Source organism: Cladophialophora immunda (assembly GCF_000835495.1).
Source record: "Cladophialophora immunda strain CBS 83496 unplaced genomic scaffold supercont1.4, whole genome shotgun sequence".
In the NCBI taxonomy this organism is placed as follows: domain Eukaryota; kingdom Fungi; phylum Ascomycota; class Eurotiomycetes; order Chaetothyriales; family Herpotrichiellaceae; genus Cladophialophora; species Cladophialophora immunda.
The window spans coordinates 4,217,640-4,234,982 of NW_015622544.1; the positions used below are offsets into that span (position 1 = coordinate 4,217,640).

General features: G+C 55.4%; 4 protein-coding genes across 4 annotated transcripts; 2 read left to right on the top strand and 2 right to left on the bottom strand.

The window, feature by feature from the left end:
- Window positions 1-1,049: 1,049 nt before the first annotated feature.
- PV07_07812 (uncharacterized protein) lies at window positions 1,050-6,716 on the bottom strand. Its single transcript, XM_016394927.1, has 11 exons — window positions 6,204-6,716; window positions 6,068-6,145; window positions 5,900-6,015; window positions 5,793-5,847; window positions 5,127-5,728; window positions 4,423-5,077; window positions 3,803-4,364; window positions 3,571-3,743; window positions 2,987-3,516; window positions 1,963-2,935; window positions 1,050-1,845 (listed from the first exon to the last, which is right to left on the bottom strand). Exons 1-11 carry the CDS (start codon window positions 6,339-6,341, stop codon window positions 1,819-1,821), a joined length of 3,909 nt encoding a protein of 1,302 aa, XP_016248346.1. The 5' UTR covers window positions 6,342-6,716; the 3' UTR covers window positions 1,050-1,818.
- Window positions 6,717-6,986: 270 nt separating this feature from the next.
- PV07_07813 (uncharacterized protein) lies at window positions 6,987-13,356 on the bottom strand. Its single transcript, XM_016394928.1, has 4 exons — window positions 10,325-13,356; window positions 9,654-9,980; window positions 8,611-9,426; window positions 6,987-8,508 (listed from the first exon to the last, which is right to left on the bottom strand). Exons 1-4 carry the CDS (start codon window positions 12,867-12,869, stop codon window positions 7,193-7,195), a joined length of 5,004 nt encoding a protein of 1,667 aa, XP_016248347.1. The 5' UTR covers window positions 12,870-13,356; the 3' UTR covers window positions 6,987-7,192.
- Window positions 13,357-13,543: 187 nt separating this feature from the next.
- Window positions 13,544-15,993, top strand: PV07_07814 (uncharacterized protein). Its single transcript, XM_016394929.1, has 3 exons — window positions 13,544-13,842; window positions 13,893-14,982; window positions 15,035-15,993. The coding sequence occupies exons 2-3, from the start codon at window positions 13,923-13,925 to the stop codon at window positions 15,550-15,552; spliced, it is 1,578 nt and encodes a 525-aa protein (XP_016248348.1). The 5' UTR covers window positions 13,544-13,842; window positions 13,893-13,922; the 3' UTR covers window positions 15,553-15,993.
- Window positions 15,994-16,189: 196 nt separating this feature from the next.
- PV07_07815 (uncharacterized protein) lies at window positions 16,190-17,338 on the top strand. The gene has a single exon (XM_016394930.1). It carries the CDS (start codon window positions 16,356-16,358, stop codon window positions 17,217-17,219), a length of 864 nt encoding a protein of 287 aa, XP_016248349.1. The 5' UTR covers window positions 16,190-16,355; the 3' UTR covers window positions 17,220-17,338.
- The last annotated feature ends 5 nt before the right edge of the window (window positions 17,339-17,343 follow it).

Here is a 17,343-nt window from a genome sequence, read left to right on the forward strand (position 1 = left end):
TACGCCACAACGCCCAAGGACAAAGCATGTCGGGGAGCAGAGGAGACCTCCGTCTAGAAACCGTGCGATTATTCCACCGAAGCCCCCCCCCCCCCCACGACCAGCGCGACCTTCCCTATGCACCGAGGACACGGTAGTAGTACGCTGTCATTGAGATTGAGATAGCAAGGCCGTGGGGGTCGGGGGACTGCGATCAGTAATTCTTCCCCCAACACACACACACACACACACACACACACACACACACACACACACACACACACACACACCCGCCATTATCGACACAGGCGGGATTTCGCAGCAGGGCGCGTGAGTTCGAGATAGCATGCCGAAGCACACCAGCCTGCCGAACACACTAGCCTGCCGAAGCACCGGGCTGCCGAAACAACGTTAACGTTATGCTGCCGAGACACCGGGCTGCCGAAGCACACACTATGCTGCCGAGAACACAACAACTACACGAAGGCTGCCGAAGCACAGCCGCCCGCCATACCCGCGAGGACGGGCAAACCTTCCTCGAGCCAGGTATTGGAGCGATAGGTGAGGGGTTGGTGGACGGATGAGAGCAAAGAGACGAGTTGGATGGGCCTAGTGCCCTGGCTGATCGCCCGATGGACGATGCGCGATGGTTGCGAGAGTGATGGAGAGAGTAGAGAAGAAGGGAAGAGGACTCGGTATTTGGTATTTGGTCTTCGCCATACACACTCGATCCATCGCCCGTGCGTCGACGTGCTGCGGGCACATTTCACCGAGAGAAGACATTAATCAGTGTTGGGAAGGAGAGGAATGTGTTGGTCAAACATCTCAGATCTCAGATCTCGCATCTCGCATCTCACCATCTCGGACAGCCTTGATTGGCAAGAGACGAAGATGGAGATACCTCGAACCGCTATAGACGGCACAAGTTACAACTACCTGGGATGCATGGTGTTTTAGACGGAATCATAGAAAGCCGCTTCTCCTGCAGGGTATAGAAGGGACGGAGTGCTCGTAATCCTCTGTGAGAATGGACATCAGTATGATGTACCCAGTCAGGGTCCAGCGCAGAGTAATCTCAATGAGGGGGAGATGAGTTCATTTTGTTTTGGTTCTCTCACACTTCTCGCCGTCCCATAACGGTCGCAGCGTCTGTGTAAGCGGAGGGGGATGTTAGCTATATACATTCCAGACCAGCGTGTAGCGTGTCGTGTCTTGTCTTGTGTTGACTCGCTTCATTTGATATCGTGTCTCGTCGTGTCGAGTCATGTCACACCCAACTCCAACTCTTTTTCGGCGTCGAAATGGTCTCTCCCTGCACCCACCATATGCCTCCATATTTCCACATGCGTCATCTTTCCGTTTCTCACCACCTCGTTATGTCCCGTCCATCCGGGAATGGGCAAACGAACAGTAGCCAGGGTAGGGACAGGGACAGGGGCAGGGGCGGCGGCCGGCACCAGATCTCCGCGCCTCCACGCTTCCCCCGCAAAAGTAAACGCCACGCACGCAACACACACGGGGTACATACAATGCAATGCAATGCACGAGTGAATGAGGGGAGAACAACTAATACCAGTGCCCGTTACTATGGCACAGCACAGCGACATCCTAGCCGGGTCGTCGTGGTTGGGTGGTGATGAGAGGAGAAGTTGAAATCCCCACCGCTTGCCTGCGCCGGAAACACGGATGTTTTGGGGAGTGGCCCTTTGTTGAGGTCTACCCCTACACCCCTGCGTGGTCCTGCCGACCACTGCAGCTTCGCAACGATCATGGTTGAAGGACCGAAGAACCGTCGAACCGTCAGGCGGGGCACACAAAGGAAACCCCGCTTCCCCAGGGTTATCGATCGAGGGCTTGTTCCTGGCACTAGACCACCGACGGCTGTCAGCATCGACAAATTCCGACTCACATGCACGGGTGGGGGAGAGAAAGAGAGCAAGACGAGAGACAAAGGGGAAAAGGACACAACACTCGGCGACTTACCATCTGCCAGTACGCCCCGCGTCGGCTCAACAGCTCCTTGTGCGTGCCGCGCTCCAGGATCCTCGAGCCTCTGCCGGCCTCGCTCTCGCCAAACACGAAAATGACATCGGCCTTTTGAATCGTCGCGAGCCGGTGCGCCACCGCGATCACGGTCATGCTGCGCTGGCCCACCAGCCGCTCGATGGCGCCCTGCACGAGCTTCTCGGACTGTGAGTCCAGGCTGGAGGTGGCCTCGTCGAGGAGCAGCAGGGCCGGGTTGCGCAGCAGCGCCCGGGCGAGGCACAGGCGCTGCTTCTGGCCGCCGCTGAGCGACGTCTGCGTGTTGATGCCCAGCGGTGTGCCGAAGCCGTCCGGGAGGGAGACGATGAAGTCGTGGATCTCGGCGTCCTTGCAGGCCTGCACGATGGCGTCATCCCCGACCTGTTCGTCGTCGAGGCCCAGGACCAGGTTCTCGCGGATCGTGCCGTCGAAGAGCTTCGGTTCCTGCGCGACCAGCGACAGCGCGCGGCGGTATGACGGCATCTCAATGTCCTTCAGGTTGCGGTCGTTGAAGGTGATGGTCCCCGCGACGGGGTCGTAGAACCGCTCGAGCAGCGAGATCACCGTGGTCTTGCCACATCCCGACGGGCCGACAAAGGCCACGAACTGCCCGCTTTCGATCGACAGGTTGAGGTTGCGGTAGATCGGGCTGTCTCGCGTGGGGTATCTGAAGACGACGTCCTTGAACTCGACTTTGGCCCCCGTCTTCTTTTCACTCGGCGGCAGCGGCGCGCCCACCCCGGCCAATTTGGCATCGGCGTCAATAACGGATCGTGATCCCAGGATGCGATTGGCTGCCGCGGTGGCTCGAGCAATGTTAGGGGACAGACTCAGGAATTGGCCGGCTCCCTGCGCGCCCTGCACGATGGCCGCGTAGATGAGGAAGAACTGGAGGATGTTGTACTCGCGCCTGGCCAGAAGCTGTCCTCCGTACCTAGAGACCGTCCTGTCAGCTGCTTCGAGCCTTAAGGAAGATGAGCCTTACCAGAAAGTCAGAGCCATGGCGCAGAGCTCGACGCTATCCGAGAGCGCAAAGACAAGACAGCCGTGTGTCGCTCGTCGAGTCGCGTCTCGAATCTGTTCCTGCAGCAGATCCGAGTACTTGGTGATGATGGAGTCTTCCATGGTCAACGACGTGACCGTCCGAAAGGCGCCCACCGCTTCCGTTGCAAACTGCGAGCTGTGGGCAAAGACTTTTGCGTTCCACTCCTCGAATTGGATCTCGTATTTGATGCGGACAAAGGCGGCGACGAGGACAACGGGCATGGCGGAGAAGAAGGTCACCAGGGTCAACTTCCACCCAAAGTAGAAGGAGATTATGACGCAGCCGGCCATGTTGAAAAAGGAGATCAGTGGGAACACGCCGTTCAGGCCGAGCAATTCGCTGAGCAGTCTAAAGTCCGTCGCCAACCGGCCCATCAGCGAGCCCGAGGCGTTGCCTTCGGCGTCGAAGAATGAGATGGGATTCCGGAGGAGATTCACAAAGTGTTCGCGCCGATAGACGGACGAGACGAGCTGTGTCGTTCGTTAGAACCAAGATCCATCTTGCTCCCCCTGGCACGAACTTACCACGGAGACATGGTTGGAGAGGAACCCCAGGATGAAGTAGGCCACCGCCATCCCCAGGGCGAGAATGAAGAACATCAGGGACCAAAAGTCCCCTCTTTCCTTCAACTTGTGACCCGTGAAGGTGAAGACTTGAATTAGTTGAGCAAAAATGTAGCTTTGAAGCGAGAACGCGGCTGTTGCAATCCTGGTTAGTTTGTCTGTCGTCCGCGAAGGAATGCTTCGAGAGACTTACAGCCCGCTCCCATCGCCGCAAGCACAATCAAAACATAAAACACCCAGTACCCTTGCTGTTCGTACAGGATCCGGCCGACGGACATGATGAAGCCCCGGTTCTTGTAAGTTGTCTTGGTCTCTTCATCTTGATTGGCCGAGACGGCCGTGTCCTGCCTCTCGAGATGTTCCATTTCAGAGGCCTCGACGGCCTCGTTTGTCGGAGGTGCCGTCTCAGCCTCGAGCTGCTGTGCGTGCACGAGGCCTGCGTAGATCCCGTCGGGGATCGCGAGGAGGTCGTTGTGCGTGCCCTCCTCCATCTTGCGTCCGTCGCGCATGACGATGATGTTGTCGGCCTTGCGGATCGTGGAGAGGCGGTGCGCGATCACGATCGTCGTCCGGTTCTTGGACACCTGGTCCAGGGCTTTCTGGACGATCCGTTCGCCGCGGACGTCGATCGAACTCGTCGCCTCGTCTAGGATTAAGATGGAAGGCTCCCGGATGATGCTGCGCGCGATGGCGAGCCGTTGCCGTTGCCCGCCGCTCAGCTTGATGCCGCTCTCTCCCACTCGCGTTTGATAACCCTAACCCGCGTCAGTATTGGCCAGAAAAGTTAACCACGGTTCAAACAGATTTGCTCACGTCTGGCAGTTGGCGGATGAATTCGTCCGCAAATGCTTCTTGACAGGCCCTTTCGACTCGTGTCTGCTTCGCTGCATCGTCGTCCTTTTCCCACGCCGTCCCGTTCAGTCCGCACGCGACGTTTTTGAAGATGGTGTCGTTGAACAAGAACGGTTCTTGCTGGACGAGGCCGATCTGTGACCTCCACCACTTCAGGTTGGTATCCCTGATATCATGGCCCCCAATTGAGATCAGGCCCTGGTTTCGGGGCGGTCGCTCCTGGTCATTGTCGGGTTTCTCTGTGGCGGATAGGACCTCGTCCTTGTCGGGATCCTCCCTGTCCAGCTCGTACCATCGTTCCAACAATGCCACGATGGTACTCTTTCCCGAGCCTGAAGGGCCAACCAGAGCGGTTGTCTTGCCTTTCCTGAACCGAGTGTTGAATCCCTTCAAGACCTGGACCTTGGGACGACTGGGATACGCAAAGTCGACGTTGTCGAACTCGATATCATCGTGCGACGACACGTCTGGATCGGTCATGCCCTCGCACGAGACTCTTGGAGCATCGATCATGGAAAAGAACTCGGTGGAAGCGCCGATCGCTTTCGTAATGGCAATGATTGGGGTCGCGAGGACTCCCAACAGAGCCATGACGATCAGGACAGAGAAGATTACCCTAAGAGGTCGTTTAGCAGCGACGGAAAACAGATTGGTAGATGGCTTACGTGACGACCGTGCCGATATTCTTAATATGGCCTTCCTGGTATTGCTTGACTCCGAACCAGAAGGCCAGCGCAAAGCTGGCGTACATGGCGAAAAATCCCGGCGCCACCTGAGTGCCGTACAGGGGGGACATGGCCAGTCCATACTTTTGCGACTCTTGGACGGCCGCGTAGTACTTCTTTGTCAAGCTCTTCTCTGCGCCCAGGGCGAAGACGGCGCGGATCGAACCGAAGACTTCTCCCGCTATTGACGCCGCATTCGCATTCGTCTTCTCGACCTGGGCCATTCTCTTCAGCAGGATGGGGGAAGTTATGCTGTACACGATGACGACGAAGAGCATCGACGAACTCGCGACGAGGGTGAGAAGCGCCGAGTACCGAAAGGCAATCACGTAGGCGGTGATGATCAAGGCCAGAGCCATGAACAGCGAATGGAGCTTGTCCGAGATGCTGATCTGGATCATGTTGGACGACGCCGTGATGGTGTTGGCGACCGTGCCGGAGGAGACTTCGTCGAGCTTCTTGATGGGCTGCGCGAAGAGCGCCTGGAGGTAGGAGAGACGCAACCGGGCCGAGATGCGCAGTCCAGTAATGCGGAAACAGAACTGCCACGGTCAGTAATGGGGTTTCTGCATCTGAATGCAACAGTGGTCTTCTCGGAAAGCTCACCGTGGAGATGTAGGTCAGGGTGAACCTGCCGATGAATAAATAGACCAGATATAGCCTGCCACGGTCAGCATATGCTTCGCCTGGAGCGACCAAGACTCAAGACGTACGAGTTCTTGTTGACAGCTGATTTGAATGTGCTTTCGGTCACCGTGGAGTCTGGGACGAAATAACCATTGAAATCTTTGACAAGGTCCCCAAAGACAATGTTCATGAGAGGAAGTGCCTAGTAGCCAGCATATCAGCACCGCCACACGAACCCGCTCAAGACCACCTACCGTGCCGGCTCCAATGGCACACAGACAACTGACACAAAGGGCGAATCCATCTCTTTTCGAGCGGAAAGACAGTATTCGCTATGCTCTATCAGTGAACCGCAGGAAACAGGAAATGACAAGGACAATCCAGACGCACCCAGTAATTCGAGGCAGGAGGCCGGGCTGTCTTCTCTGGCTTCTCTTCATCCTTGACAGTGACGGTTGCATCTTCGACGATTTGCGCGCTGGCAACTTTGGTCTTGGCGACAGGCGCTTGCTCCTCGATGGCGCTCATGGTGAATATCACTGGTATGGGACTCGAATCGCCCTCCTCCGCCAGCAGCACTGATGTCAGTACTTTCTCACCGGTTGCAGGTCGACATATTACAACGGCGAAGAAAAGGAATAATAGCTGGAAGTCCTCATCGCCCTATAGTTAAGGCTGAATTATAGAGGAGCCAGGCAGAATCCGTTGGCTCAACCGACGGAACCAGAGACGCGACGACGGGGATCCATGGGCCTGGGAACGAAGCGAGATGGTTGATCCAGTGGGAACGTCGTGATTCGCAGCTGCCTGGACTAGAAACACACTGCACAGTTTCTCCACCCAGTCGATGGTTACAAGTCCTCGAGAAGGTCTATAGCAGGATGAAGAGAGGGGGAGACGCTGTGGAAAGTCGAGGGTTCTCTGCTGCCTGAATAGGACCTCCTAGCCATAGCGACATGTGCGAGCTCGAATACGATCACGGATACGACGATTCAAAGCCAAGAACTATTACTCGCAAGTTCATCTCGCTTAACGGGCTAGCCGAGCATCGACCTTTTAGAAGCTAGGACAAGGCAGACAAGGTTTGGTGGGGGACAAGGCTGACTGAGGCGCTGTACGTTGTACTCGTAGTCGTAGGCATAGGAGTTTAGCAGGATCATCACAGTCTGCAGTCAAATCACAAAATATATTAGAACGAGCATGCCCTATCAAGCCCCAAGGAATGCTTCACATTCAGCCGGACCCTTCAGACAACACCCCTCCCAGAACGAAAAGTAGTTGCGATCCCCCACAAGAATGCCCCCCAACAACAGCCATCATCATTGTCATAAACCTCACTTCCTCCCACCCCTAATCAGCAACGGCTTCCATACACTCAATCACATCATTTCGGTCCAGTTCCCAGTCCCCTTGTCGAACTTGAGGACAACATCCGGGATACTGTCATCGTTGATAAGAGAATCCCGGGCATGGCGACGGCTGTAGTCCATCCCCGCAGGTAGAGCTCGCTTCTTGTATTGTGCCTGCGACGAGAATTCCGTCCCAGAGTTACCCCGGAGGAGGCCAGCGGCGAAGATGGTATTACTACCCGCATCCCTCGTGGTTCCTGGACTGGCGCCATTTGCAACACCGGCATTGGAGGGCCATAGTTGACATTGGTTCACTGCTGAAGGCACGAACTGCCAGAGGTTGCAGTCGGTACCACCGCTCAGAAGGAAGGAACTGTGATACGACTGACAGATTCGCGCACAGTCGTCCGCCGTGGCGGGGGGTGAAGTAAAGCCGAACACAGGCGTCGCCAAGGAATACACTGGGCTGAGTTGGATCCCCGACTGCGAGTTTTGGAATGAGGCCCCGCATGATACGTACCAGATGTTGTCTCGGTTCACATTGATCGTGGCAGGGCCCGTACCACTGGCCCCATTGTAGTACACGCCGACGAAGGTCAACTGGTAATTGTTGTTGTTGCAGAGACCTAGGTCGTAGCCCGGAGCAAGGAGATAGGTTGCGTCCACCACATTCGGCACGGGTTGGCCGGTGAGAAGTCGTGCGGTGCGAACGCCACTGCCCACAATCTTGGCTGGGGACTGCCCGCCAGCCAAGCTAGGTGAGCCACCACTGTTGACCCGGTTGTAAAGGTAGCAGACCCTGGTTTGTGAGGCCCAGTAGGCAACAAGACATGTGCTCGTTCCAGCCGCCGTACAAGCGTCAATACAGCTCTCGAGCGAGTAATAGGTGCCCGACTGTTGAGTGACAGTACCACCGGTGCTCCCGGCATTCATCCAGCATTCGACTTCGTAAACCGTACTTGGGAAGTCAGCCAGGGCTACCTTTTGATAGTTATAGGCGCCCGTGGCCACGGGCAGCGGCTGGCTGGCCCCAGGGCTGACGTTGGCTCCAGCGCACAAGGTTCCTGTGGCTCCAGCAGCGACGGTACTGAGGGTAACTGCCAGGGCCAGAGCCGAATAGTTCGGACCTGCTGGAGGGGAGTAGGGAACAGTTGTACTGCTTGTACTGCTTGAGCTGCTGCCGGCACCAGGCGTTGTAGTAGTGGTAGCAGCTGGGCTAGTCGAGGTGGTGATTGTAGATGTTGCCAATACCGTAGTCGTCGTCGAAACTGTCGTGGCTTGCGCAGTAGTGGTGGTGGATGCCGAAGATGCCGGAGAAGACGCGGCCGATGTCGTCGACGAGGATACTACAGAAAGCGAAGTCAGTATACTTGAAGTAGTACTAGAAATTGACGATGCACTAGAGGCACTTGTGACAAGGGCAGTTGTAAAAGAAGGAGTAGTAGTACTAATTTGTCCCGTCGAGCTCGTCGTAGAGGTACTTGACACCGTCGAACTGAGAGTGGTGGAGCTGGCGACACTGCTGGCTGTGGAAATAGTCGAGCTCGTCGCCGTCGACGTGGTGACACCGGTGGCGGTGGATCCGGTCGAACCTGCAGTGGCAGAGCTTGGGGAAGTGCTAGTCGTGGAGCTCGTCGAGCCCGCAGCTGCGCTCGAAGAGGAGGAACTGGCTGGCACTGTCGAGCTCGTGGTAGAAGAATTCGGGCCGGTGCTCGTGGTTACTACAGTGGATGTCCCTGCAGCAGAGGTGGAAACTGTAGTACTTGACGCCGGTGAAGTCGCGGCTGACGTGCTTGAGATTGTGCTCGTACTCGAACCAGCCACAGAGGAGCTTGTCGGGGACGTCGAGGATGCGCCATTAGTGGTCGAGCTTGAGGTAGTTGGCCCAGAGTTGGCACTCGAGGTTGTGGTGCCGGCCGCACTCGAACTGGTTGGCGGGCTCGAACTGACCGAATTGGTCGTGGTGGAACCTGCAACACCCGTGGAGGTCGTGGCGCCGCTTGAGCTCGCGGTGACAGAGCTTGACGTCTGACCTCCTGCGCTTGTACTTGACGGAGAGGCAGAGGAGGCAATCGTTGTCGTACTCAGCCCTGTTAACGTTGTCGAAGTCAGCCCTGTGGAACTCGTTGTTGCCGCACTTAGAGAAGTTGTTGAACTCGACGCTGAAGGTGAAGAAGAAGAGAAGTTCGACGTGGTAATTGGAGTGACAGAAGCCGTCGATGTGGTTCCCGGAGAGCCTGCAGTAGTACCAGGAGACGAGGAAGCTAGATATCGGACAAAGTAAGTCAATATCCAGAACGAAGACTAGGCAAGAAGCAAATGTGCAAGGTACAACGCTCTTCCGTCTTTTACACCGGTAGAGAGAGCCAACGATTGGGATGGAACTCTTTCCGATAACAAATATCAGGTGGTGGCTCGTTAGATACCGCACGAGTAGTGATCGATGGAGAAAATGAAAGATCGAAGTAGACTGAGGATGCTATTGACGTACCCAAGGATGAGGTGGTTGAAGTGCCCGATGCTGCCGCACTGGAGGTCGCAGCACTAGAGGATGATGGAATCACAGTCGACGAGCTGGACACAGAAGTACTGCCAGGTGAAGATGTAGATAGGCTAGTCGACGCAGACGTGCCCAAACCAGTCGCCATCGAGGATGTTCCGGCATTGGTTGTGACACCACCTGCTGTTGAGGACACACCAACAGAGCTTGTGGATGCCGAGGAAGACGACGAGACTGGCGGTGCTGATGAGGCGGCTGTGCTAGCACCCGTCGATGCTGCCATGCTCGAGGTTGCAGCAGAGATTGATGTTGTACCACCTGAAGGACTGCTCAGCATCGTAGTGACGGCGGTGATTGTGCTCGAAGCTGAAACTGAAGAAACCATGGTCGTGGGTGCTGCAACTGAAGGCGTAGCGACTGAGCCAGCAAAGCCCGACGAAGTAGTGCCAGATATTGTCGGGCTTGACAACGCAGCAGACAAGGACCCCATCGATCCAAGCGAACCGGAAGAGAGGGCCATACTACTGGACGTAGAGGCAGCAGCCATCGAGAGCGCAATCGTACCACCAGGTGCGCCACGGAGAGTACCCAGGATTGAGGATGGACCAAAAGAAAACACAAAAAGACTAGGAGAACTATGAAAATCACAATGAGAGACGTACCGGAGCTTGGAGCAGAGCTAGCACTGGTCGTGCCGCCAATAGTAGTGGATGTTACAACGTTGCTAGTCGTAGAAGAGGCCGCCACAGAGGTTTGAGTCGTTCCTTGTCCTGTCGTCACCAAGGGGCTTGTGGTCATAGAGCTCGGGGCTGAGGAGGTCGTCGGTACCGGGTTGGTCGTCGTAGGGCTCGTTACGACAGTACTTGCCGACTGGGAGCTTGTTGGCAATGAAATTGTGCTTGATCCGCCGGGCGTAGTGGCTGGCGAGGAGGTACCAACAGTTGTAGTAGGCGCGTTTGTCGATGCCGAAGTTCCAGGCGCTGGGGCTGAAGAAGACGTAGTTGCTCCTACAGAGCTGCTGCTGGGGGACAAGGATGAAGTACTTGGACTGGGGATGGTAGTGGATGAGGAAGGAGAGGAAGACACTATACCTGCTGGAGTCGTCGAGCCGGGATTACTCGTACTCGGAGATGCGCTGGAGGAAGGCGATGGTGAGCTACTCGGGCTGGTACTTTGAATGCCTGGAGATGTAGAGCTTGGTCCACTGGTAGCTCCGCCGGTACTTCCACTTGAAGAGACGGCAGAGGAAGCGCTGGTCACGACCGGCGTGGTTGGCACTGCAGAAGTCGTGCTGGATTGCGCGACAATGACACTTGTGGAGCTTGAATGGGTAGTGATTGCACTCGATGAGCTTGATGGCGTAGGGAGTATACTGGTTGAGCTCGATTGCGCAGGGGCTATGCTGGTTGAACTTGACTGTGGAGGGACAACATTTGAAGAGCTCGTCCCCACCGGCGCAGATGATGGAGAGCTAGTAGACTCTGTTGCAGAGGTGGCGGGCGACGCATTAGAGGTGGTGGAAACCTCAGTAGTCTCGGTAGTCTGAGCCAGCGAGCTGGTGATGACTGGTGTTGAACTTGAAGGAGACGGTGTCGCTGATGACTCAGTCGAGGTTTGATCGCTCGTTGACGTCGATTCAGGAGTTGTCGTGGGCGATGTCGTACTCTCCGAATCGGTGGTCGTGCTCGTGGTCACTTCGGGGGTCGTGGTCGTCTCGGGAGTCGTGGTCGTCTCAGGAGTCGTGGTCACTTCGGGAGTCGTGGTCACTTCGGGAGTCGTGGTCGCTTCGGGGGTCGTGGTCGGCACGTCTGTCGAGGTTGAGGTGCTCGAGGCAATGGTTGTTGATGATGTGGTCACGTCTGGATCCCTGAACGGCACTGGACAAGCGCTGGCCACGATACCGCCCAAGGTGACGTTGTAGCAGTCGGGCCGCGGAGGAGAGGGGAAGCCAGCCCACACCTTGTTATCACCGCAGCGGTAGAAGGTGGCTGCGCCTTGGTCGGTCGAATCCCAGTTCAGAATGCCATTAACAAACGAAAACACAGTGGTGACGTTGTTGGTATCGGGATCAGGTGTCATGAGGGCAAAAGAATCGGTGGTGTTGCGGCCGACCACATCGGTGCCATCTGTCAGCTGTCCATGTTGTAGAAAATATCTGACTGCAACATCGCATGCATTGCTGGACCCGCCGTCACTCCCGGAAAGCAGCTCGGAGGCCTGCGTGCCTGAATCCTGTCTCTTTACTTTCGCCCCGCCGGGACCACCAACTGCAACGCCGACGATGACGGCTGATGATGCCGGGAGATCCGTCACGGTTCCAGAAGGCAGACCTTCGCCAAGAACCAGTGGTGGCTGCGTGATCGGGACTAAAATTGTGTTTCCTTGCGCATCAACCGACGTAGAAGTCAGGACTGGTGCCGGGGTAGGTGTTGTAACTGGAGGGGGGATCGGGGTGAACTCTGTCGTGGATGTTGTGGAGGTGCCCGAAAGTGTCGTGCTCGAAGTTAGCGTGGAAGTTATCGAGATGGACGTAGAGAGTGAGGAGGCAGGAGTCGCACTTGTGGTGATTGGCCCGACACTCGCACTGCCAGACGGAGTCGTTGATGTGGTTGTAGCTGAGGGACTGACGACGCTTGTTACCGTGGAGATGATGGTCGTGGTAATGTATGTGTTCGTAATATACGTTGTAGGGGCATTTTGAATCGTAACCGTATCACCGTTGCCGAAAAGGTTCACAATCTGCGAGGCTGACTGAAAGAAGGAGCTGTAGTACCCTGCTTGTACAACAACGACGCTGGTGATAGATGGCACCGGACAAGGTCCGCTGGGTCCGTAGGTGACCGTGGCCAGAGCCTGCGCGTTGGCTGCTGCAACTTGCAGAGCTAGGGAGGATAAAAGGAGTGACGATGACGGCCACATGGCGGGCCACCCTATTGCTTTCTTTTTATATGCCGTATTCTGCGAACACCAAGACTGAAAACAGGATTGATAAGAAGTGGAGGACTGCAGAACTCCAAACCAAACGAGCGACTGGCAATGGCAAAAAGGTGAAGGAAGAATTGCAGAGGTGGTTGGCTTTTGAGGAGCCACGCCCTTGGGAGACGCGATATCATAACAACACAACCAGAATGTTGCATTCCAACCAGGCTCCCCCATCGACCACGCCGCACGGGCCTGCGTTGGTAGAAACCAAGCGAAACCAAGCATTCAAGGGGTTCTCGTGTGGAATGAGGGAGCTCATCCTTGGGAACATGCCGAGATGAGCTCCTCGGGCGCATTGTTCAGCGAGTGGGGGTGCGCCACCGGGCCATTCTGGACTGGATGGAATGATGGCAATTCGCTCCTAATCCCATCGTCCAGATCAGATTCCTGAGTGCTCGTGGAAACACAGTGATGTTGGCATGAGAGAAATGGTAAGTGCGTTGCAGCCTTTTGAGAGAATCCAAAATGCTTAAACTTCAGTCCTGATCAATACGCAGGAACGGTGAAAGCTGAGATGTTGGTCTTGAGGCCGTGAAGAAACTCATCCTGCGAGCTCTGTGAGCAATCCTCGATCTTCTCCGGTTGTCCATTGTGCACTTAAACCTGGCAGACAGTCCATCGCGACCCACCTTGGGCTCTTGACGACAGAGACAGAATCATGAAATTGAGGAGACGAGAGTGTGGTCTCGCTGCTTGGACTCGGGTATCGAGGCGTTGGCGGTGTTGAATGAGTCCAAGGGATATAGAGCACAGCTGATTGGTATGTTGCTCCCTCAGATTAAAGTTCTGAGACTAGGCCTTTTCCAGCAATTGACGTCATTGACCTCTGAGGGCCCGATTCTGGCGTCTCGGAGCTTCCAGCCACTTGAGCTTGACTGCGACATGCGACATGCGCCCATCCCACGATGCGCGACCATGGCACCACATGGACTTGCATTAGCGGGCCTCAGATCGAGGTTACTTTCCTTGATTTCTACTTCCTGCTCCTTCCGCGAACTGCCAGATTCAGCAAGAGTCTGTCACTCATTCCTCACCGGACAATCCTACGCCTGACCAGGCACGCCTTTCGTTTCTCTCCTCTTTGCTGTCTTGCATCGCGTGCTCTCATGCTGTTGTTGGTATTCTTCTAAAGGGCTGCAGATGGTCAGAGCTGAATAACTCGTGTGAGCGCAACATTCTCACAGGATAAGCTTCAATTGTTTGTGCCAGTTACTCCGCCCAAACAGAAACTATCACTAACGAGACGAGGTTATTACGATAAAACGTAGCCCAGTAATCATGGCTCTACGGCTCCTCCTAGCGACGTCTGTCCTCCTACTTCGAGTGTCTGCGGTGCCGACCCAAGTGTCTCCAGAAGAGGAAGCGTTGATCACACCTGCACCCACTCGCACCCTCGCCGTGTACGGATCATATGCAGGAGCAAGGCGAAACATCGTTAGTGACCTCGAGTCAGACTTGGACTCGTACGTGAACTCGGTGTTTAGCGAGCTGGGGACGGCTATCCCCTCATATGTTTCCAATGGACTGCTCCCGAATCTGCAGAATCTACCCACAGGCAGTGCTGTCATGAGCTCGGTAGGAGTAAGTAGCTCGGATCTGGCTGCCACCCCTACTCAGGTATTGAACATCCCTGGGTATGGTAATTGGACTTCTTCGGGTTGGAATCTGCGAATGCATGGGAATGTGTTCAAGCAACCAAATATCTCCAATGCAACGGTGGACCGTCTTGCCAACTTTTTCCTCATCGGCACGAGCATCGAGGATCTTCCTCCGTCACAGCAGGCCCAGGCCCGCAACCTCACAAGAGAGATCTACGTTGTTCAGCAAGGGAATCAGACGGTCACGATGGACATTCTACCTGGTCCCGAGTTCGGTGCCAACGGGCAGCCTGGAGGTGGTGGTGGTGTGACCCCAGCCGGCGGAGAGCAGGTTGTAACCCTTCCTAACCCGACCACCCCGGAGGGCGACTTTGACGTTTTCATCCCAATAGACAACAACTCATTTACATTGACTCCGGGAAGTGGTGATATCCCACCACAAAGGTTGAATGTCTACGCCCAGGGCACTGACACGGGGAATGCGACATCGTACCTCGTCTCCGACCAAGGATTAACCGTCATCTCTGACATTGATGACATACTTCGCGTGACCAAGATTTACGAGCCCAAGGAAGGATTACTCAATTCTTTCGCTCGTCCGTTCACACCGTGGATGAACATGCCAGACATCTACCGTAACTGGTCTGTCAGTCTGCCCAACATGCATTTTCACTATCTCACGACCACTCCGGAGCAAGTCACGCGTAACTACATGCAATTCATCTACGCCACTTATCCAGGTAAGTGAGGTTTTCCCGCGTCCATTTATCTGTATCTCACCTACGAATCCAGGTGGGAGCTTCGACACCCGGCCACTGAACTTCAGTGACGTCTCTGCCACTCTATCGATTAGAAAATTCCTCTTGGACAAGATCTTTCAGAGTTTCCCGAATCGCAAATTCATCCTAGTTGCGGACACAAGCAATTCGGATGTCATGCGCGATTACCCCGAAATGGCGAAGCAGTACCCCGGTCAAGTCCAATGTATTTTCCTCCGCAACACATCCTCGACAGACCCCGGAGATAAATTTCCTTACAATACGGAGGGCTTCAAGAACCTCAGCCAGCAAAGTTACATGTTCTTCAAGGTACCGGACGACTTGACTGGGCTTGATATTGTGAATGGGCAGTGTCTGAATGCGACTATCCCGCAGAATCTCACGTTTGGATACCAAGGACTGCCGTTCGGGCTGACTACGGGCGATGGCAAAAATGGAGCAAGTCGACTACTGGGTGGTGGTACTTTATTCGAAAGGTTTGGTGCCGTACTGTTTTCCGTGTCATGTGCGGTTTCTCTTCATGTCCTATGATACTGACGAAGTCATTGTTCTTGTGCACGCGGTGTTTTCCGATGGGCTGGTACCGCCAATGTACAATGTGAGAAGGGATTGAGGCAGTCGAAGCTATGTTTTAACCCTAAAAAGCATTCATAACGGAGAGAGGCTGGGCCTTGTCTACCTGTTCTATAATAGCTATCTCTTACTCGGCATGAATATAATGAGGGGAACCCAGGATCGGAACTACCTTGATGAGGCGAATAGTGGTCGCTAAGATTGAAGAAGACTCGCCGAAGAAGAGTTTCAAGCAGTCAAGGCTTATTGTGCATATTCATTTTCCACAGCAAAGTCTGAGAGCTCAGAGAAGAGTCGCTCCCAAGTCTGAGGGAGAGGAGAGAAGACTAGAAGCTCAAGGCAACCAGCAGACATTATTCAAAGTGTAGACATACATAATGCCACAGCTGTGCACAGCTCGTCTTTACATACAGAGCCTTGTCTTGGCGCCCGTCTCTCAGCCTTGCGCGATCTTGACCAATTTCCAATGTTCCCTTGTCGATGGATTCGGTTTTGCTCAGTATCCGCCAGCTCGTTGATCCAAAGGTCATAGATCAACAATTAAACACCCTCTCCATCGCCCCAATTACCATCTCAAAGTGTCTTTGCCTTCGCTAACACTTGATACTCGCGCGGTGACTGGGCAACTTCAACTCACCCTCCTCATCGCCCCTCCTCCAGCAGCAGATCCATTTGACATACTCCGTTCATGATATGGTGCTAGCACCAGAGGCCCCTGATGCGGCAAAAATGAGTCTTGGTTCCTGAGTTGCCCCTTCCAGATGCCAGCCATGCATCCGCTCCACAATCAAGTCTCCTCGGCCCTGCAAACACGCCACAACATCTCCGTCAACCCCCACTGGCTCGACACATTCCTCACGTCGCGCGGCCCCAACCCGCCACCGCTCCCAGCCCTCATATCGACCGCGCACTTCCGCATTCTCGCGAGCGACATCACGACCACCGTCTCGCCGAGAGGCACGGCGGAAGCGTTCCCCGAAGGCATTAGCGACGTGAATGTCAAGGAGCGACGACTCGAGGGCACGGTGATCGCCCAAGTCCTCGACGTTCTCGACGTGGGCAGTAGCAAGTGGAGCCAGGTCGAGGCCATCGAGCGGGTCGAACGCGGCGAGGAGGTCCGCGGACGAGAAGTCATCCGCACGGTCAATGGCATGGGTAATGACAACAACGAGGGCGATGCCGGCAGTGTCAACGCCACCGCGGCACCCCCTCCAGGCGGGGGCACAATCGCTCCCTCGTCTACGACTTTGTCGTCCGCGGCCAAGAAACTCAGCGTCGGTCCCCACAAGCTCCTCCTCCAAGACGCGCGCGGCACCAAAGTGCTGGCCTTCGAGCTGGTCAAGATTCCCAAGATCGAGCTCTCTACTTCGGCGTCGGCGGCGCTCCCGCCTTCTGCTCGAAACCTCGGCACTGCAACACTGCCTGAGGACCCGGGAATGTTCATCGGATGCAAACTACTTCTAAAGCCTGACACCGTCGTCCGGAGAGGCGTGATCATGTTGACCCCGGATAGGTGTGTCGTGCTCGGCGGAAAGGTCGAGGCCTGGGACAAGAAATGGAAGGAAGAGAGGAAACAAAGATTAACCGCGTTGATCGGGGAAGAAAATGCCACTGGGAGTGGCTAAGAGAGGGACCGAACGAGGGAGAGAATCAGGAAGAGATGAGCGCCATCATCCTCAGCTGTTCAGTCGCAATTGGGCTCCCACAGGTATCTGTGTGTCTGCGCCTTGGGAAAAAGGAGGAGGGGGG